This window comes from Danio aesculapii, chromosome 3 (assembly GCF_903798145.1).
Source record: "Danio aesculapii chromosome 3, fDanAes4.1, whole genome shotgun sequence".
NCBI classification, from domain to species: domain Eukaryota; kingdom Metazoa; phylum Chordata; class Actinopteri; order Cypriniformes; family Danionidae; genus Danio; species Danio aesculapii.
This window is the reverse complement of record NC_079437.1, coordinates 7,757,533-7,780,301: the sequence shown is the minus strand read 5'-3', so window position 1 is coordinate 7,780,301 and position 22,769 is coordinate 7,757,533. Positions and strand designations below refer to the sequence as shown.

General features: G+C 41.3%; 1 protein-coding gene across 1 annotated transcript; it reads right to left on the bottom strand.

Moving 5' to 3' along the window:
• Positions 1–9,880: 9,880 nt before the first annotated feature.
• On the bottom strand, positions 9,881–16,996 carry LOC130220767 (GTPase IMAP family member 8-like). Its single transcript, XM_056453003.1, has 3 exons — positions 16,944–16,996; positions 14,502–15,149; positions 9,881–13,314 (listed from the first exon to the last, which is right to left on the bottom strand). The coding sequence occupies exons 1-3, from the start codon at positions 16,969–16,971 to the stop codon at positions 12,332–12,334; spliced, it is 1,659 nt and encodes a 552-aa protein (XP_056308978.1). The 5' UTR covers positions 16,972–16,996; the 3' UTR covers positions 9,881–12,331.
• Positions 16,997–22,769: the final 5,773 nt, after the last annotated feature.

Here is a 22,769-nt window from a genome sequence, read left to right as displayed (position 1 = left end):
TCCAGCAGGGGGCGCACGGTGGTCCAACTTGATGGTCAAGGAGATATCAGCGGCCGAACTACGAGAACCCAGCCGGGATGTAAGATGACCAGAGGGGAAGCGAGGAGATTGCTGGTGGGCGGAATAGAGGGGCTGAAGCAGGAAATGAGGAGGGATGCGTCTGCCACACCTAATAGCAGCAGGAGCGATCTGACAAAAGAAAAAGGAGAAGGTCCAAACCAAACAAATCAAACTGGCACTGGTGTCTAAGTGAAAACGAGACTGGACAGGACACGATCTAAGAGACCACCGCGTGAGAAGAACATACAACGATCAGGTACAAGACAATGAGTGTGAGAAGAATAAATAGGGAGACTAATAAGGATAAGACTAGAGACAGGTGGGAATAATGAAATGATAATGATCTGAGTAGATTGACGAGTGGGTGGGGTGAAGCGGCGGAGCACATGGCGAGCTGTCAAAACAATGCCATGTGCACCGAGAAAAACAAACACAAATTACTGTGACAACAACATGCAGGTGACAGACCATGACAATTCAAGTTGGTCCTCTGCATTTAACCCATTCAAATGCACACTCACACATATTTGAGTGAGGTTTTTGAGTGTGCGCACACACACAAAGTGAGCATACACACATACCAGTGGGCAGCTATTGGTTTCAGCGTGTGGGAGTAATTAGGGGTTTGGTGCATTACTGGGTATCAAAGATGGAGAGAGTGTGATTCATTCACTCCACCCGTTGTTAATTCCTGCCGGGACCAGAAATAGAACCTGCTACCTTTTGAATACAAGTCCACTCTCTAAACATTAGGCCACAACTACGCTCATCTCTGTCTGTTTTTCCTTATCCCGAGGTTCATATAATCTTGGATCTGGCCTGTATCCAGAGCAGATGTTTTGAACTCAACACAGCTTAACACGGTCAGAGCGCACATTATTGACTCAAGAACACTCAAGAAGACTGATTCCTGAAAGACGTCTCCTCATTGATCCCATTGTCCAGCCTGAACACCAGCCAGTGACCCACTCAGACCTGCAGCTTCACCATGATGGACGCTCATCATTCTCAAGCCCTTCGATGTCTTCTAGACTGCAGCTCTGCCCATTACGATTAGCCAGAGGAGAACTGGCCCCCAATTGAGCATGGTGTCTCCAGAGGTTTGTATGTGAGCATAGTCATGTGTCTAGAATGCCTACTGTAGCGTGTAGAGAGGGTCTGGGAGTCCTGGGTGTGGAGCTGGACTGAATGTTAATAATCATCACCTGTGTGCCACACTTATCTCCAATGGGAAGCCCATTGATGTCTTCTGAACTGCAGCTCTGCCCATTACATTTGGCCAGAGCAGAACTGGACCCTGACTGAAAGAATTGCTACCTGTTATAGGAGAACCTCTTCTTAACATTATCAACTCTTCTTTATCTTTAGGCCATGTTCCAAATCCCTACAAGTTAGCTGTTATTAAACCTATTATTAAGAAACCACAACTGGAACCCAGCAACTTAGCTAATTATAGGCCTATTTCAAACCTTCCATTTATATCTAAAATACTAGAAAAAGTTGTTTCTGCTCAATTATGCTCCTTTCTGCAGACCAACAATGTTTTTGAAGTGTTTCAGTCAGGTTTCAGAGCTCATCACAGTACAGAAACTGCATTAGTGAAAATAACCAACGATTTACTCTTAGCTGCTGACCAAGGGTGCATCTCGCTATTAGTTCTACTCGATCTTAGTGCGGCATTTGACACCATTGACCATGGTATCCTTATTAATCGCTTAAAGTCTACTGGTGTCCAAGGACAGGCCCTACAATGGTTTAAGTCATACTTATCTGACCGTTACCAGTTTGTAAATATAAATGGACAGCCTTCACAAATCAGCCCAGTAAAATACGGGGTGCCTCAAGGATCAGTTTTAGGCCCTTTACTGTTTACAATATACATGCTACCCCTGGGAGACATTATTAGAAGACATGGGATCAGCTTTCACTGCTATGCAGATGATACTCAATTATATATTTCAACTAAACCTGACGAGACGTCTAATCTGTCCAAGCTAACTGAGTGTATTAAAGATGTTAAAGACTAGATGACCAACAATTATCTTCTCTTAAACTCAGACAAAACAGAATTATTACTTATTGGGCCTAAATCCTGTACACAGCAGATCTCACAACTCGATCTACAATTAGAGGGATACAAAGTTAGCGTTAGTTCTACTATAAAAGATCTGGGTGTCATATTAGACAGCAATTTAACTTTTAAAAATCATATTTCCCATGTCACAAAAACTGCTTTCTTTCATCTGAGAAATATAGCTAACTTACGAAGTATGCTATCCATCTCAGATGCAGAAAAGCTAGTCCATGCTTTTATGACTTCTAGGCTGGACTACTGTAATGCTCTGTTTGCTGGCTGCCCAGCATCCTCTATTAACAAACTTCAATTAGTACAAAATGCAGCTGCCAGAGTTCTAACCAGGTCTAGAAAATTTGATCACATCACCCCAATTTTATCCTCCTTACACTGGCTGCCTGTTAAGTTTCGTATTGAATTTAAAATATTGCTTCTTACATATAAAGCTCTAAATAATCTAGCTCCTGCTTATCTAACCAATCTTCTGTCTCGCTACAATCCAACTCGCTCTTTAAGGTCTCAAAACTCAGGGCTTCTGGTAGTACCTAGAATAGCAAAGTCGAGTAAAGGAGGTCGAGCCTTCTCATTTATAGCTCCTAAACTCTGGAATAGCCTTCCTGATAACGTCCGAGGCTCAGACACACTCTCCCAATTCAAAACTAGATTAAAGACCTATCTGTTCAGTAAAGCATACACTTAGTGCACCACTTAGGGGGCTTCCACACAGGTTATGCATCTTGCTGATATACACTGTGAACATCAGCTACGCTAATTATTTTCTTTATTCTCCATTTCCACCTGGGGATACTCTTCCCGAGGCCCTCAGACTATGCAGAGTCACTGATTCGATCCAAGACCAACGACGAGATGATCCCAAGGTTTCCATATCCTGGACCTGGCCGAATCCTGAACAACTACTGCGATGGTCATGGAAGAGTGGAGAACATGAGACTGTTTCCTATGACGCTCCAGAGACAGACGAGTCTTCGCTGAGGCCAGCTTCCAGCCTCCTCCACTGAGACTGCAGCTCTGCACAAGACGTTTGGCCAGCGGAGAAATTAAAATGGTCGTGCCCTACTGAGCCTGGTTTCTCTCAAGGTTTTTTTTCTTCACTTTCGCCTTTAGTGAAGTTTTTTTTCCCTCTCCGCTGTCGCCACTGGCTTGCATGGTTCAGGATCTGTAGAGCTGCGCATCGTTGGATTTGCTCTTCAATATTTGGACTCTCAGTAGTGATTATTAAACCACACTGAACTGAGCTCAACTGAACTGAACTTAAACACTACAAACTGAACTACACTGTTCCTATTTACTGTGACCTTTTATGTGAAGCTGCTTTGACACAATCTACATTGTATAAGCGCTATACAAATAAAAGTGAATTGAATTGAATTGAATTGACTGATCATAGTTCCTCCAAAGGTGTGTGTGTGTGTGGGTGTGAGCATAGTCATGTGTCTAGAATGACTACTTTAGGTTGTAGAGAGGGTCTGAGAGCTGTGGGAGTGGAGCTTGGCTGAATATCAATGAGCATCACCTGTGCACCACACCTGTGTCTAGTCAGAGGACAAAGGACCAGGCCTGGGACATTTATGTTGGAGTTATGTTTGTGTTTAGACCGTGATCATCCACGAGGAGCTGTCCCCAGACATTTGATTTCTGCTTATTATATTATGTTAAGTGTTCACTGGTTCCTGACTCCTTATATGAATTTATTTCTTGCCATTTGGGTCATTGTTCTGATAAGACAGTATTTAGACAGGAAGTGAAGTCAGAAAGAGAGATGGGATGAGATCGGGAAAGGTCCATGAGCTGTAACTCAATCTCAGGACTCACCTGAATTGCAGTGCTGCTATATGTCTGTGTTGCCCACTAGGCTACAGGCACTGACATAACCCTGTTACACTGGTGCCAAAACCCAGGATGGAGGAATATGCTGTCTGAGATCCCTTGCCACTAGAGGATGGAGATTCTGCCACTAGAAGGTTTTATTTACAAAGTCTGGGATGAAGAAATCACCACCTTTGTCCAGAGGCTGAGATAGAGCGAGGAAAACAGAGACTCGATGCTTGGTGTGACCAGCCAACAGTGTGCTTTGGAGAACTGGATGTTGTTTTTATCTCTTTGGTACTTTGGTTTATTGTTTTTCTTCTCTACTTTTTCCCTCTTCTGTCTCTCCTCATTCTTCCATCTCCTTTTCTCTTGCCGCCTCTAATATTGCCCATGTCTCATAGCCCCTATGACTTCAACCTCTGGATAGTGAAGAGCTAGGCACAGTTTTGGGTGACTATAAGCATCACCTGTGCACCACACCAGTATCTAATCCCACTGAGGAACACAGAGAGGAAAAACGAAGGAGTGGCGGCAGAGGACCAGGCCTAAGAAATTTGTGTTGGAGTTATGTTTATGCAGCTGTTGTCCATGTATCATCCACAATTTAGTTTTGTATTATATTGATGTTATTATTATTATTAAAGTGTGTTATATGTTCATTGGTTCCCGTCTCCTCATTATGTTATAAGGGTTTCACCTCATTACATCTATGCAGAAATGTGACCCAGATTCAGATTTGATCACACAGGCGAACAGGAATCTCAGGTAAAACACCAGAAGAGGCATTTGAAAGGGATTCTTTGGTCATTTAGAGTTTGTATTTTAAGTTAAGAAACTCCAGAAAGTCTTTGGACTTTTTCATAGCATTTTCATGATTATATTCTTGTGAACCGGGTAGACCTAAGGTATACCTAAGGTGGAAAAACCCGGAGACAGGGGACTTCATTAAGGGCATTGCAACAAAAACACTTAACTTAGTGTTTTTTATAATTAAGCGTCTCACTCTACTTTCTGGCAACACATGGAAATGAGTGCTGTGCTTGCTATAGTTACTGCATCTCAAGTTATGAATGTGCATGAGGTGCAGGTCATTTATTATAAAAGAAAAGGCCAACAGTAGCTTCTACTACCACAACAAACGACATTTTCCTGTCTGATATTTGGCACCAGCTTATCAGGAAGTGAGAATATATTTTCCTTCAAACATCACAGAAATCAAAAATGTAAACCAAAGAGAATGAAAGGGTCTTGTTTTAGATAAATAAGCAGAAAGTAAAAACACTCTTCAAAGTTGCTTTAAGCCTCTGACAGCAGATAAAGTGCAACAAGACAAGGCTTTACACACACTGTAGGAACTGGTTGAATTTAGACCTGTTGTTCATGTTAGTTTGACCACACTGGTCTAACACACATTTAGCAGTAGGGCGTCACCTATAAACTAGTTTAGACTAAAGGTGTGAATCTTTCTGGCTCAGTTCCTCTTTCTATGAGCTGCAACACTTCGGTTAGCTCCTCACCCCACACCTCATGTCAAAGTCACTTGATGTAGTCATCTGGCCATATAAAGTCATGTTTATTCTTGAGTGCTTTAACAAGACTAGGTCAGATATGACCATATATGATGATGGTATGAGTGATAACACTAATCGAATAAAACGATTTTATTTTATTTTTATTCTTACCATTTTTATGTTTGTTTTTATTTCTCTTATAATTGTTTCTTTTATTCCTGTTTATGTAAAGCACTTTGAATTGCCACTGTGTATGAAATGTGCTATATAAATAAACTTGCCTTGCCTTGCCTATTAACACTAACACATAACCCTGATGGTTAATCTGCTGAATAACAGTATAAATACTAAACAGATCTATATCCAAATGATCAGTGTCAGTAATTCAGTGCATGCATGACTTTATAAAATAAGGTGCATATTAAAATAAAGTGTGTGTCCATGGAGCTCTAAAAACTGTGAAAGAAACTGCAAAGCTGTTTACAAATGTCATCACAACACTGGGTTTAGCTAACACAGAATTGTTTTGGGAAATGCACCCCAGGTGAGACACCATATTTACAATTGCTATAGCATGATTAAAACATAATAGAGCACGAGAAGGTGGGTAAAAAATAAATTTTTTTTCAACTTAATGAAATGTTGCATTACATTTTTCCAACTGTGGAAAGGTGCCAGTAAAAAAATATTGTTACCACATTATCCAGCCATTCATCCATCAATTGCCTGCCACTTATCCGGGGCTGGGTATATCTGAGAATTTGACCCAAAACTCATGATTATAGGTGAGACTAGGAATGTAGTTTGACTGGTAAATTGAGAGCTTTGCCTTTTGGCTCAGCTACTTTATCACAATGGACCGATACATTGACCACATTACTGCTGCCATTGCATCGCTTCACCTGTCAATCTCACATTCCATCCTTCCCTCACTCCTGAAGAAAACCCCAAGATAATTGAACTCCTAGGGTAAAGACTCTCCTCCAATCTGGAGATGGAAGGCCACATTTTCTGGACGAGCACCATGGCCTCTGACTTGGAGGTGCTGATTCTCATTCCTGCCACGTCACACTTGGCAGCAAACCGCCCCAGTGCATGCTGAAGGTCTATGTCCGATGAAGCCAACAAAACAGCATCATCTGTAAATAACAGAGATGAGATCCCTTGATTCATCCAGACCCCCTGAGACTCTTTGGCTGTTTCCAAAAATTGTGTTTGTAAAAATTATGAACAGAACTGGTGACAAAGGTCAGCCCTGCCAGAGCCCAACATGCACCAGGAAGTCTGACTTATTGCTGGCAATGCAAAACAAACTCCTGCTCTGTTCATCCCTTAACAGAGCACCTCTGACCACAAATTCCTAGAGCACCCCCACAGAATCTCTTCACCAACTCCACAAAACACACATGGACTGGTTGGGCACCCTTAAGCACCCTGGTGAGGGTATGGAGGTGGTCCAGTGTTCCACCCCTGCTGCTTTGCCACTGTGGAGCTTCAGAGTCCCTCTGTGAATTCAGCTTGGCTCCATCCCTGCATCTCCAAACTCTGTTTCCTTAAATTGTCAATGGGATTGAGAAGGTCCTCAAAGTATTCCTTCCACCATTAGACAGCATTCCCCTCTTCTGTGGTAAATAGTGTTGGTGTGGAACTGCTTCCCCTCATGAGGTGCTGAACAGTTTGCCAGAATCTCTTTGAGGCTGACCAGTAGTCTTCCTCCATGGTCTCCATAAATTCGTCCCAGGCCTGAGTTTTTGCTTCTGCAATCACCAGAGCTGCATTATGCTTGGCTTGTCAGTACTCATCAGCTGCCTCAGGAGTCCCACAAGCCAACCAAGCCTGGTAGGAGTCTTTCTTCAACTTGACAGCATCCCTTACTTTTGGTGTCCACCATTGGGTTCAGGGATTGCCACCTTTCAATCCACCACAGGCCTTACAGCCACAACTCTTAATGGCTGCTTCATCAATGGAGTCAGAGAACATGGACTACTCTGTCTCAATGTCTCCAGCCTCCCTCAGGATCTGGTCAAAGCTCTTCAGGAGGTGAAAGTTGAAAATTGTCCTGTCATTTTATTTTACAATGCAGTAAGTTTTACAGTAAGTCTAACTTCACCCATTGTCCAGGCTTCTCCCCCTCAGATCAAATCTACAGCTCTAACAAAGTCCAATAAAGCAAGTTATTTCACCAGCTGACAGGGCTTATTCTCAGTTTGGGTGTTACACTTTTGCTGTAAATGAAATTGCCCCCTATTTAACAATTCCCTACATTAGTCCACTAAGACAGTCATTTGGAGGAGTGAATGAAGCGAGTGAGTGAATTCGAGCACTCGGAGGACTGAAGGGACGCAGTTTGGTTAATGTTTTGCTGTTTGATAAATGATTTTAAACTTCAACTGATAGCATTGTGCTTTAGTTGTTATCTTGTGGTCAGATGTGGTAATTCAGATGGCATGTGAACTCACTGCATTTTGAGTACTCCCTAGCTGTTGAGTGTGCATGGGTTGTAGAGTTGCCATTCTAGTCGGGATTGATTGAGCACACTTCAGACCATCCACTATGGTTTTGGACAACATTACAAATGGCTACTTTCTCGAATAGTGCACTTTTAAGGAAAGTCTTTTTTCCCATTAATAAGTAATAGAATGGCATCATCTTCCTATACATAAATAAAGTTTTTGACACAACACACACATACACACATACATACATACATACATACATACACCCCAGTCTAACCAGCAGGGGATTTAAACCTCTGCTCACACTGTGGGATTTCAGCCACGATTCGGTCATCTGAAAAAAAAAATCTGTGATCTTTGTTCGTTGGTTTGACATGTTTACTGACAGCCGATTAATGGCCATTGCGATCAGATTGTCCCTCAGATGAAGTTCTATCAGATTCCAGACTCTTTCCTGCAGTGTGATTCAGCTGTGACGAGTGTCAAACCAAAAACCAATTGGAATCTGATGACGCAGCACAAGCAACAACCTCAAACCACCAGGGAGAAGTCAAAACCTTTTTCTTCCTGGTTTAGCTATTGAGGCACACTTTATGCAAAATTGCCACTGCAGATTGTTTGCTGTGAGGAATCATTTTAGAAAGTGGGATAATGAAAGCATCACACGGGGCGTCAGTGTCAATGCTTCTTATTCACTTTGAATGGGTCCGTCGGCACCGCTTTAGTGGTGTTGCACGCTGCAGAAGTTGGGACTTTCTCAACTTTTCAAGCGGCGACGGAAGTGTCAGCCAATCAGATCACTGTATGCAAATACACCAGCTCAGACAGTGGCCTATTGCTGACTGATTTCATTGAGCCGGCAGCTAGCTCTCTGCAACTCTCACATGGTCACCCACTGAAGCTAAGCAGGGCTGCACCCAGTCAGTATCTGGATGGGAGCTCACATGGGAAAGATAGGCGCCGGAAGTGGTGTAAGTGAGACCAGCAGGGGGCACCCAACCTGTGGTCTGTGTGGGTCCTAATGCCCCAGTATAGTGACGGGGACTCTATACTGCTCAGTGAGCGCTGTCTGTCGTTAAACTGAGGTCCTGACTCTGTGGTCATTAATAATCCCAGGATTTCCTTGGTAAAAGAGTAGGGGTTTAACCGTGGCATTCTGGCCAAATCTGCCCACTGGCCTCCGGCCATCATGCCCTCCTAACCATCCCCATACTGTAATTGGCTTAATTACTGTTTCTCCTCTCCACCAATCAGCTGTTGTGTGATGTGCGGTCTGGCGCAATATGGCTGTCATCCAGGTGGATGCTGCACACTGGTGGTGAATGAGGATTCCTCCCAATGTGTAAAGCGCTTTGAGTGTCTAGGAAAGCCCTATATAAATGTGAGGAGTTATTATTATTATTATTAATTTCATTGGCTGAGGCTGCTATGACGACTGTATCAGCCCCAACTTTAGACATGCCCTCTGTCAAGCACTGACTCTGAAGCCCCGTGTGAAACGGGTTTAATGGATGAGTTTTCTTCCATGTTTGTAGCATCGTCATTGTTGTTTAGTCTGACATTACAACAGCTGATATCTTACAGAGGGACATGGGAGTCATGATCATGCCGTTTATTAAAAATCACAGTGTGAGCTGATGTTCTTGAGATTTGTCCTACCTTGTCAGATTGTCCTCCCTCCCATTCAAAAAGTAGGTAGCAAATTTGTGCTCCTCTACTGCCGTCTGCTGGCTCCTCATGCACACTGCAGTCTGGCATTTAGCAGACCAGCTCTGGACGAGGAGTTCAGTGCAGTAAACACCATTTAGGCCCACTATACAGAGAAAAAAAACATTTCTTTTTGATTGAGGAAATAAAATAAATTATTAAAACAGGAAAGCTAAGAAATAAATTCACCAGCACAGTAAAGCCAAGACCAAAACCTAATTTAGGAACATAAAGTCCATTTATTCAGTTTTCCAATGTTTACATCTCTTTTATGCTTAACATATTTCAATGAATTTAATTATACATATATTCATTGAGTAGATGCCTTTATCCATACTGAATTACAAATGCTGACAGAAGACGACAGAATTAATCAATCAACAAACAAACAACATGTAGATTGCGATGATTCTAAGATAGTCCAGCGTAGTGTAAAGCAGTGCTTTTTATTATATTAGACAGAAAAATAGTAGATACAATAGAAACAGAATAGAGTGCGCTCATGTTAGTTAACAGTTAAAATGTAGAATATCTATATTTAGCTTTTTGTATCTTTTGTCTTTGCTATTATTGGTTCTGGATACTGATATAATCAATTCTAGTCTAATTAAACACATTAAAGCAAATGTTATATTTATAGCCTATAAAGTATAACAATAACATCTTTCCAAGGTTAAACACAGAATTTAGCAATTACATAAGAAATGGTAAATTACAGCCTGTTTCTTTCAACAAATGTAATGTTCATTAAAGTTTTAATCTTTGTATAACTGTAGTAAATCACTTTCGAGTCCACCTTGATAAGCATGAGTCCACGCTTTCTCTCACTGATCCCAATTTCATTCACGCCAAGCAAATGATATGAAAATGTGGTTGAAAAGTACTTTGTCATAATATACATGAGAGACTAGTAATTATTTCCGCATGTTAGAGCAATACTGTACTAGTTTTAGTTACTTTAATCCAGTGGCTCAATCAACCACTTTGAAAGCATCAGCTGGGTTTTTAATCAACCATGATCAGTTATGTTGTTGTCACACCCCTACACACACCAATCATGATCAGATATGTAGTTGACCCACACACTCACATGCCTGTCATGACCCCACACACCCCCCTCCCCCCGCACACAAACACACACACAAACATCAATCATCATCAGTTATGTGGATGTCCTGCCCCTATACACACACACACACACACACACACACACACACACACACACACACACACATACACACACAGCATTCATCTTCATCAGTTATGTAGTTGCCACGCCCCTGCACACACACACTCCAGTCATTAATAATTATGTGGCTGCCTCACCCCTACACACACACACACACACACACACACACACACATACACACACAGCATTCATCTTCATCAGTTATGTAGTTGCCACGCCCCTGCACACACACACTCCAGTCATTAATAATTATGTGGCTGCCTCACCCCTATACACACACACACACACACACACACACACGCCAGTCAATATTAGTTATGTGGTTGTCCCGCCCCTACACACACACATACCAATCATCATCAGTTATGTAGCTGTCTTGCCCCTACACACACACACACCAGTCATTATTAGTTATGTGGTTGTCCCGCCCCTACATACACACCAATCATCATCAGTTACGTAGTTGTCCCACCCCTCCAAACACATACCAGTCACTAATAGTTATGTAATTGTCCCGCCCCTACACACATACATGCCCGTCATTATTGGTTTCGTGGTGGTCCCACCCTTACACACACCACCAATCATCATCAGTTTTGTGGTTCTCCGACCCCTACACAGACACGCCCCAATCATCATCAGTTTTGTGGTTCTCCGACCCCTACACACACACGCCCCAATCATCATCAGTTATGTGGTTCTCCGACCCCTACACACACCCCAATCATCATCAGTTATGTGGTTGTCCCGCCCCTACACACACGTCAATCATTATCAGTTATGTGGTTCTCTGACCCCTACACTCACGCCCCAATCATCATCAGTTATGTGGTTCTCCGACCCCTACAAACACGCCAATCAACATCAGTTATGTGGTTGTCCAGCCCCTACACACACGCCAATCATCATCAGTTATGTGGTTCTCCGACCCCTACACACACCCCAATCATCATCAGTTATGTGGTTGTCCCGCCCCTACACACACACGTCAATCATTATCAGTTATGTGGTTGTCCCACCCCTAAAGACACACCAATCATCATTAGTCATGTGGTGGTCCCACCCCTCCAAACACATGCCAGTCATTATTAGTTACGTGGTGGTCCTGCCCCTACACACACATGCCAATCATCATCAGTTATGTGGTTCTCCAACCCCTACACACACACACACACGCCAATCATCATCAGTTATGTGGTTGTCACAGCCCTACACACACACATGCCAATCATTATTAGATATGCAGTTGTCAAATCATATGGTATGCGATGTGGTATGCAATCATCTTCACCAGAGCAGGGCAACAGAGTCAGGAGAAAACGTCTTCTGTGAGCTCAAATGTAAATTGTGTATCAATTATCGAGTGCCACATTGTATTGTCAGTAATGGCATTATAATGGGGGAAACAATCATTTATTTAAGTACTCAATACTGAAAAAGTTATTTCATTAGTAATGCGATGGATTTATAACGCCGTTACGATCTCTGATCATTACGGAATCAGTTACTGAATTAGGCACATCTTCTGTTTTGATAGTTTTTGTGTAGCTCTAAATGCGAGTCTAGCAGCCTTCATACGACTGATTCCTTTGCTCTCAGCCTCCGCAATGGCACTTATCTCCTCCTCAGACTGTAGTGCATATAAAAATGGTATTGTTATGTACATCTCACACAGTTTTTCAATAAAAGACTCCTTAGCCTCTTGTTGAGACTCCTCCACTAAACGCCAGTAGATTTTCTGCCATTCTGTCTGAGTGACCTCTGTGTGCTCCTGCTTGAACTGCTTGACTTTCTCCTCCAGTTTCTGCTTCTGAATCTCCTGAATGTGTTTCTCGGTTTCGTTAAACATGTCACTGGAGAAGTGTGCTCCTCCATTTTCCTCCACCATCTCCTCTACTTTACCAATCAGATCTTTAAACTGGGGGAAACTGGCAGATTTATTGTCCAAACAGAGAAACCGTCTTCCACAACTCTCCACAAGTCCTTTAAGATCAGGATCACCTTTCTCTAGGAACTGCTCAATGGTTTTCTTCTCCTTCTCTAGCTGATCTTTATGAGTGAAGATGATCATGGAGTATTTCTCCATCTGTTCTCCAAACACCTCTTTCAGCTGCTGTATTGTGTTTTTCTCTTCTTCAGTGAATCTGCCCACTTTAATCACAATAATGAAAGCGTGTGGACCAGGAGAAGCGTAAGTTATGCATTTGGCTATTTCTGTAATGATCTCCTTTTCACTCAGTTCAGTGTCATAGAGTCCAGGAGTGTCAATGACGGAGATCTGTTTTCCATTCCTCACTGTAGTTTCTGACTGGCACAGTTTGGTCAGAGAGCTTGAACTGGTGGAAGAGTCAAACTGGTTTCGGCCGATGATGGTGTTTGCTGTGGCACTTTTCCCCACTCCAGTTTTTCCCAGTAGAACCAGCCTGATCTGATCCTCAGGAACCTGCTGCTCATATGACTCCTCTCCAGCTGAACTTGTTCCTGAAACTACAAAAACATGTCCATGAAGAACCTTTAACATCCATGCATTTCAGTGCACAAACGGTTCTTAATAATAAAAAAGGACTGCAAGGTTCCTCATAGGTTCCTTACAGAAATCAAAATAGTTATTTAGCATAAGGTAGATCAGGTAAGGTAGATCATGGTCAGCTGTGAGCAAATGTAGAGGGGGTGTGGTCAGCTGTAAGCAGAAGGTACAGTGGGTGTGGTCAGCAGTAAGTACTTTGTTTGGTGATGGTGACGCTAGAAGTCTGCTGAAAAAAATGTATGCCTGCCAGATTATACTGTACCTCAACTCATTCACCAGTATAAGAACTTTTAGGTAGATTATTTAATGGTAACATTAATATTCAGAGGAGAAATGGCTTGGATTAGTCAATCAAGTAGAAATCTTAAGGAAGGGATATTTAATCTGGAAGGGGTGTCCTTTTTAGAGATAAAAAGCTAAATTAATTAGCACCGGGTTACTGTTATTTATTTCCAATGGAGAGGGAAGGAATGATTTCCCCCACGCCAACTCCACCCCCGGCTATGACACAACTTTGACCAAGTCTACTAAAAAAACTCACTCAGGGGCTCAGCTGAAATGTTTAATACTTACAAGTGCAAGGATTTAATTATGGCTGAACATAATTATGGTCAACTTCGCTTTACAACCAAAAACCCACTTCTGTGGAGCAGTGATTGGGTAAGTCTTTGTGAGTTCTGCTCATCTGGAGTCGTGTTTGAACAAAATAGAAAAAAAAAATCCAAAATGGGCTCAAACCCGGATGTTAAATCTTTCAATTACTTTGTCTGTAATAATGTACTTTTATCACTTGGTGTATGATTTGCATGATAATCCTCTAAAGTTCTTTAAATAACTGTGCATATGCATTGATTCATGATACCCCTTCAAGAAAATACCTATTAAAAATATGACAAAATAATAAAATGATCTTGATTTAAAGTTTGAACTTCTCATGTGCTCAGATTCCAGAACAGTGTTTTCACAGTGACACCGCAGAAGATTTATTTTTATTTCCCCAGTTTTTGAGAACCAGCTAATTAACTTTTTTTTTTAACAATCTCTTCCATCTTAAGGAATGTTTGGTGAAATAAAAAGGTTGAAGGAATCTTAAGTGTTCTTTAAGAAAAATTTAGAGAGTGTATTAATATCACCAAAAACAACTTACAATTAGCAATCGTGTCCTTGCTGTCGGTCCTCCTCATGTGCTCCATCATAAACTTCCCTCCGTTCACCTCCACCGTTCCCTCAATCTTCTGCAGCAGATCTTTCACCTGATCTCCTGATTTACTCTTGTTATCAAAACTGTGAAATCTTCCTCCACATTCAGTCACCAGTCTCTGGAGATCTGCGTGATTTTGGAGATATTGCTCAATGCTCATTGGTTCATTCAGATCCTCCAGCTCATCTTCATGTGTGAACAGGATCATGATGTACTTCTGCACTTCAGGACCAAACAGATGTTTCATATACTCCAGCATCTCCTCTTCATTTTGCAGTGGTTCCTCCAGAGGAACGGTGAGCAGAACTGAACTGAGACCTGCTGAACATGCAGACAGCAGCTGCTCCTCCAGTTTCTGCAGTTTCTCTTCATCCACATCTGGATCCAGCATATCTGGACAGTCCAGCAGATGAACATGTGTCTCTCCGATCTGTGTTTGACCCTCACCAATTTCAGACTCATGTTTCTTGTTTTGTTTGTAGACTTTAAACTTCTTTTCTCCCAGTATGGTGTTTCCGGATGAGCTTTTCCCAGAACCCTTCCTGCCCACCAGGAGAATCCGCATCACTGGATCACCTGGACGAGCAGTAATATCTGAAAGAGACAGATAAAAATGGAGGACTTACTAATGTCTATTTACACTCACCACCCTCTCTCTCTTTTCCCTTTCTTATCTTGTTTTCTTGTTGCGTTGCGTTACGAAAAAACCCGTCTAACTGTGTATTTTGTTGTTGCCCGTTTCTGTGTGCACGTTATCCGTCCGTTATTTGTAGATCACTCCATTTCTCTGTTTAAACGTTGTTTATGAGGCTTGGACGAAGCGGACAGGTAAGAAGGTCACGTGACATACATTTTACAACACTTAGGACTACTCTTCTGTATAGTACATTAGGTTAGGGGCAAACGCCACCCCTTGTACTTTTGGATAGATAGATAGAGTAGACAGTCAGGACTCGGAAGACTCTTCGCGTGCTAATTATTTTGTTTCACATAGTTAGTTAGCTAGATGCTTCTGGAAAGTTAGATTTAGTTTGGGTTTTGTTCTTTTCGTTTCTTTAGCGTCGCCCACGTCCCTTCTGCCAGCTCTCCTGTCTTTGTATTTGTTTCAGTGTTGTAAATATTGTAAATAGTATATTTTGCCTTAATTTTGGATTTATTCGTTGTTTTTGTTCACGTTGGGAAATATAAATAAAATCACAATTTTGGTATTATTTTGGTTGTCTTTGGCACTTATTTACTGTTGGTATAAATATATTTTAATTACAAATAAATGTCAAACCCCACCATCCCCCGGACTAACATCAGGGGTTTGTAACACTCTAGCACTTTTTTGCTTTGTATAACTAGCACTTCTTGTATGTAGTGCTCCTTGTTGAATCTCTGAATTGCCTCCGCAGTTTTAAGTCGTTTTGAACAAAAGCATCTGATAAATGGCTGAATGTAAAGTTCTGTTCGTAATTACATTAACTCTGCATTTACAAAAGTGTATATTAAGTACAATAATCAGCTTATTTAACGGTGAAGTCATTTTGTAGACTATCAAATACTCCCTCCGACATTGATTAATTGCAGCATTTTATGTAGTAGTCTAATTTACCATTTTAATTATAATTATAGAAATTCAATTCATCAATGCATACAATTGTCTGGCACATTTTTAGAAGAATTACGTAAATTTTTTTTTTTTTTAAATGTTATGTTATCTTCAATGTTGCTCAAATACACAAGGATTTCATATAACAGCTGAAGTCAGAATTATTAGCCCTCCTGAATTATTATAAATTACTGTTTAATGGAAAAAAGATTTTCTACACATAAGCATGATAACTAATTTCTAATATATGAGGCTCCGTGTAGGATTTAAATCAAACTTCATATCAACACATCCATAAAGCATGTGCATATACATCTATAAATTACTCGCATATATACACATACTATTTCAAAACAATATATATGAAGCTATACATATATACATATAAACTTAATGCATGCATACACCCACATACATATTAACACACGCAGATACATATAAACTTACTGCATACAAACACACATGTACACACTAGCATATACAGTGCTCAGCAAATGAGTACACTCCATTGGGAAAATGAATATTTTTTACTTCATCTTCTGTAAATGTATTTGCCTCGTAAAATCGTTCTCATTTAGATGTATAGCTTCATTGTTTTTAACACACACACACACATCTTTTAATAATTGTACTCATTTAAATGTCCATTCGGCAACTGTTTTTGACTCTGTAATGTCCCTTTTATCCATTTTGCGTGCCGACCTCAAACTGTGTTTTGTGGTTGGAATGTAGCATATATTTCCCCGTCATCATGTGACAGACAGTGGTGAAAAACAAAAGCTTTTTCCTCCTACCAGGCGGTGTTTCAGGCGCCGTCGCCATGTTTCCTGCGCAGGAAAATCTTCCTAGAATCAAATACATTCAAAACATGACCACAGCACTGATATATGTCTGACTGTCATCGCTTATAAATGGATCAACATCTTTTGACGGCAGGAAATTTAAACTCACCAAGAGTCGAGCTGCTGTTCAAAACTCGTCAGATTTTCTTTCACTTTCGATTCCTCGTCAACCTCTCGCTGCAGTGACGTCATGCTTATTTCTGAGCCTGAATAACATTTATTCGTTGATTTGGGTTTTTCAGAGCAAGAACAAGCGGATTTTCGCAGAAAACACTTCAATAAACAAAACATTAACCTGATAAAGCAAGAACAACACTGGGGTTCCCCAAGGATCTGTTTTAGCTCTGTTGTTATCTTCTATTTACATTAGCGATTTAGGTCAGTGAATAGATTTAGCTAAAATACACCTGTATGCCGATAACCCAATAATATATACAGCCAAAACCAAGCTGTAGAGTATTTACAGAACGCTTTTCAAGCATTACAGTGTACGTTGAAGGACTTAAAACTGATTTTAAATTCACAAAACACTAAATATATGATTTTTAGCCGTGGCCGAGGTAACAGACCAGACAATCACATCTCTGAAGAGTTCAAATAGAAAGAGTTAGCTCCTACAAATATCTAAGTATTTGGATTGATGAGAGATTAGCCTTTGATACACACATTGACAAGTTCTTGAAAAAGCTTAGGCCAAAATTAGGATTCTTATAAGGCCCGTAAGAGGTAGAGAGTACACTTCTGTCTATAATTGATTATGGGGATCATCTATATATGTACGCAGCCGCTACTCTACTTAGAAAACCAGATTCTGTTTATCATGCAGCAATACGCTTCGTCACAGGCGCAGACTCACGGATGCATCATTGTATTATGTATGATTCCTTAGACTGGTTATCTTTATATCAAAGGTGAAAATTACATCTGTACTTATTTATTTTAAAAGCTCTTAGGTAAATTACCATCATATCTATCTAATTTGTAAACATTTCACCTAAATAACCAACACACTCGATCTGGTTCCTGTATTCGTTTAACAGTCCCAAGGGTATTGGCAGAACTTGGCTCAATCTTGACACACCTCAGACTCTGAGTAAATATCTTCTGTACAACGTCTTGAAGGACACTTGTAGTTGTTTTTTATGATCTGCTCTTTTTATTAAAGGTGATTTTGAAATTTTGTGGTTTTGTTTTCGTGACTTTTATGTGAAACTTTATGTGCTGCCTGCCATCTTGACCAGGTCTCACTGGAAGAAGAGACAGTACTGTCTCAATGTGATCTCCTGGCTAAATAAAGGAAATAATAATAATAATAATAATAATAATAATAATAATAATAATAATAATAATAATAAAATACTATAGTAAAATACGTGAATTTCTGTTGTTGTAATTCTGTGGAAACAAAAACAAATTATTATACTGTAGTTTACTACTACTAATATTCAACCACAATACACCAGTTTACTATAGTAAAAAAAATTTATACTACAGAAGGCTATTTATTAGTTTATCGGTTATATATAGTTAAAACTGGAGTATGCTATAGTGCAATGATCACCGAACTTGTTCCTGGAGGGCCAGTGTCCTGCAGATTTTAGCTTCAACCCTAATCAAACACACCTGAACAAGCTAATCAAGGTCTTACTAGGTATACTTGAAACATCCAGGAAGGTGTGTTGAGGCAAGTTGGAGCTAAACCCTGCAGGACACCGGCCCTCCAGGACCGAGATTGGTGATCCTTGCTATAGTGGAGCATTCACAACACAGGCTCATTCTGAAAACGTAGCCCTAGACTTTTTCATGGTTACTCCATAGAGGGCGCCACTGCATCTTCCAGTAGGATGCTGAGAACTTCCCTTTACAGCATTTACAACTGATTAATCTTGATCTGAAAATGGTTGTCAATTTAGTTTTGAGTGGCTTACGGAATGTTGTCATCCACAATGTTGATTTTAAAAGGTGTGTGTTAAAGCCGTTGTCAGATGCGGTTAAACACAAGAATCTGCCGTCAGATTAGATGCTGAAATATAGCATCAGTGTTCCTGAGCGGCTTTACTGCACTCACCGGGCTCTTCAAGACAATAGAAAAGTGTTCTGTCAACGTCAACAGATTAAACACAGGGGTTCATGAGGAGTTAGGAATGGGTTAATGATGATGTGCCCCTCCAAGTAAAGTCATGACATCAACATGTATTAACAGCTCATGAGTTCATGTTGGTTACATTTGTAGAGCTGCAACAACGAATCGATTAAATCGATACAAATCGATTACTAAAAAGCGTTGGCAACGAATTTCATAATCGATTCGTTGTGTCGTGCGACGGGGGGCATTTTATTATTAAATAAAACACTTTAGGTGAGCGCGGAGCGAAGTGAACACGGTCTCCCTCGCGCACTGATACAGAGTTCAGCGCCTTATAAACAGGGATGAGGAAGGAAGGGAGTTTAACAGCAGGGTAAATCACTACAGAATCCTACTTCTGTTCCATTATGAAGTGAGGACCGTAAAGGTAAAGCCATCCGGTCCTGCAGCTAAAGAGCGCTGGTCACAGACCCGCCTACCCCCTCCAGTGGGTGAAAGCACATAAAGGCGTGGGATGAGGGGCTAGGTGGTGATTGTCTATCTGTAGCTGTGTTTGTGTAAGCCTGTAGAGTGCAACAGGTGTCCTTGACGGAGCAGGAATTTCAGAGCATCTCCTTATCTTGCTATCCGGGAGAAGTTGTTTTCCTCAGGCCGAGGCCGTCTGGCAGGAAAAACAGGGGAGCCTAAAGATTAGAAATGTACTTCAACTTTAGGTCAATACCTGCCAATTTTACAGATATTTAATGTTTGTCACTCATCTCCATATCTGGCCAAATCTTGTTGCAAACCCGCTAGTTTCACCCCGATGTTTTCCAGTTTGCGGTCTAGGACCATAGTCTGATTATTAGCGAGCCTACCCACCTGCGTTTCAATCAAGCCGGCCAGCCTGGTGGGGTTTTGAGCAGCACTGACTGCTTTCATCAATCGTCGATACCCCAGGGCCCCGCATAAGCCCATCAGCAGAAACCCTGTTATCAAAGTTCCGAATAGGTAAATGTCTTCAATATCCTCCAGAGACAGAGCAGAAAGGCACAGGACGCGCCACTCCTCCCACCCGTCCATCACGTATCCAGCTGCAAACGTCCCCGCAGGACGAGTGGGCTCTCCCGAGCCCAAACTTCTCGTCGAGAAGATGGTGCCAATCGCATTCTGAGACCAGTTGATCAAATCCATAATTCCTTAATCGTTTGGATAGCAGGGCACGGAGAGCCTCAGAGATAGAATAAGACGAAGACAAGAAGAGCTAGCGAGGAAAGATATGGGACGGAGAGGGAAAAAGTGTGACCGCCTTCGCCGAGAGCCAAAGAAGAAAGTAAGCGTTAACTCATTTACACTTAGAGCGGCAACTGAAAAATAAACTTCTGTTCTTTTTGACTGAGTAAAAAAAAATTATTAACACAGGAAAGCTAAGAAGCAAACTCATCAGCACAATAAAGCCAAGACCAAAACATGACTCAAGTTCATAAAGTTTAATTATTCTGTCACATTTTTACATATTTCAATGCATTTATTTACACATACATTTATTAAGCTGATGCTTTTCTTTATACTAAATTACAAATGAAGATGAGAATTAATCAAATCACTACACAAACAACATGTAGACTGACGAGTCTCTGATAGTTCTGTGTAGAGTGTTACGACTAAAGTTTATTTATTTATTTTTGTTGCGTATTGCATGTGTCTTTTTCTTAATCCCGCCTTCTTGTTGTTGTTGTTTTTTTTTGTGATCCCATAGGCTCCCATTCCGGCGTGATTTGTGTTTTGATTGGCTGCTGGTCTCAGAGGCCTGTATAAAAAGGAGCTTCCAGCAGGGTTTGGGGAGCTCATTTGAGCTGCAACGGTTGCTGTGGATCTCCTGGATTTCCCATACCCCTCCGGCCGACGACCAACATTCAGACTTGTTACCATTATTCATACGTTTAACTTATTTTGAGAGTTTGAGCTTGTAGGAGTGGCCGGTCTATTTATTTAATTATGTTTGACTATGTTTATGCTTAGAGAAGAAGGTAAGCTTCCGGTATTTTTCTTTAAATATTTATAGGTAATTTAGTTCATTTACTTTATAGATTCTTCCGTTTGTTATTTTGGTCTGTGGCCACCCTAAAGAGATGCTAATTTAAATTGACTACTTTTAATGACTCGACAGCCCCACCTAGAAAATTGATACGGACAAGCCCCCGACACACGAATCACGCACATGCACGAAAATTGGCACACACCTCAAACATGCCAAGACCTACGAAAAAGTCTCAAGGAGCGAAATCTCAAACCCAAGAGGAAGTCGGATATTTATGGCTTCCTGCGGCGAAAAAGTGGCGTTTTTGCCATTTCGTTGTACTTTAACGAACTCCTCCTAGGGATTTGATCCGATCGACACCAAAATTGGGTTATGTCATCTAAAAGGCCTTGGCGATGTTAAATTGCAAAGTTTTAGAGTTTTTGTCGATGGGCGGGTCCGTGGCGGCCTCGCAAACTTTGACGACTCGCCACGAAACAGGAAGTTGTTATAACTCAGGCATGCATTATCCGATCTGCCTCAAAATTCACACGTTTGATAACCGTCCTGACCTGAACACGTTTACATGCCAATATCCAGATACCGTTATAGCGCCACCTGCTGGCTACAGGAAATGACGATTTACAGTGAAACAAACTCCTCCCACAAAATTTATCATATCAGCACCAAATTTGAGTGGTGTCATCTGAAAGCTCTAGCGATGATATATTGTAAAGGTCTAGAGTTTTCGTCGATGGGCGGGTCCGTGGCGGACTCGCAAACTTTGATGATTCGCCATGAAACAGGAAGTTGTTATAACTCAGGCATGCATGATCCGATCTGCCTCAAAACTCACACATTTGATAAGTGTCCTGACCTGAACATGTTTACATGCCAATATTCCGATACAGTTATAGCGCCACCTGCTGGCAACAGTAAAATTGCCTATAACTCAGCCAAACAATGTCCGATCTGCCTAAAACTTCACATGGTTGATAAGATTGCTCTCCTGAAGACATCTACATGCCAATATTGAGTCACAGTCATAGCGCCACCTGGTGGCAACAGTAAAATTGCCTATAACTCAACCACACAATGTCCGATCTGCCTGAAAATTCACATGGTTGATTAAAATCCTCTCCTGAAGACATCTACATGCTTATATTGAGTCAGTCATAGCGCCACCTGCTGACAGAATGTAGTTTGATTTATAACTCAGCCACACAATGTCCGATCAGCCTGAAAATTCATAGGGCTGATTAAAATCCACTCCTAAGGACAACTACACGCCAATATTGAGTCACAGTCATAGCGCCACCTGCTGACAGAAGGTAGTTTGGCTTATAACTCATCCACAAAATGTCCGATCAGCCTGAAACTTCACATGGTTGATAAGACTCATCTCCTGAAGACATCTACATGCCAATATTGAGTCACAGTCATAGCGCCACCTGCTGACAGGAGCAGGTTTAGCATAAATCCTTGATTTTCTCAGGTTTTTTATATGTATCGGCTTAAAATATTATTGTTCGCGGTTCTCTGTCATCCTACGGCCACCGGGCGGCGGTGAGCCCGGGTGCGAGGTCCCTTTCATCGCTGCTTGCAGCTTTAATTATGCCCCAAGACTTGGGGCATAATAAGTGTGTAGAGCAGGGGGTTATAAAAATACAAAGTGCTTAAACTGCTAGTGTTA

Coding starts and splice junctions, on each gene's coding strand:
- LOC130220767 (XM_056453003.1), bottom strand. CDS start 16,971: ATGGCGACGGCGCCTGAAACACCGCCTG. Junction 15,150..16,943: donor GGCGCCTGAAACACCGCCTG/GTAGGAGGAAAA, acceptor TGTCTCTTTCAG/ATATTACTGCTCGTCCAGGT. Junction 13,315..14,501: donor CAAGGACACGATTGCTAATT/GTAAGTTGTTTT, acceptor ATGTTTTTGTAG/TTTCAGGAACAAGTTCAGCT.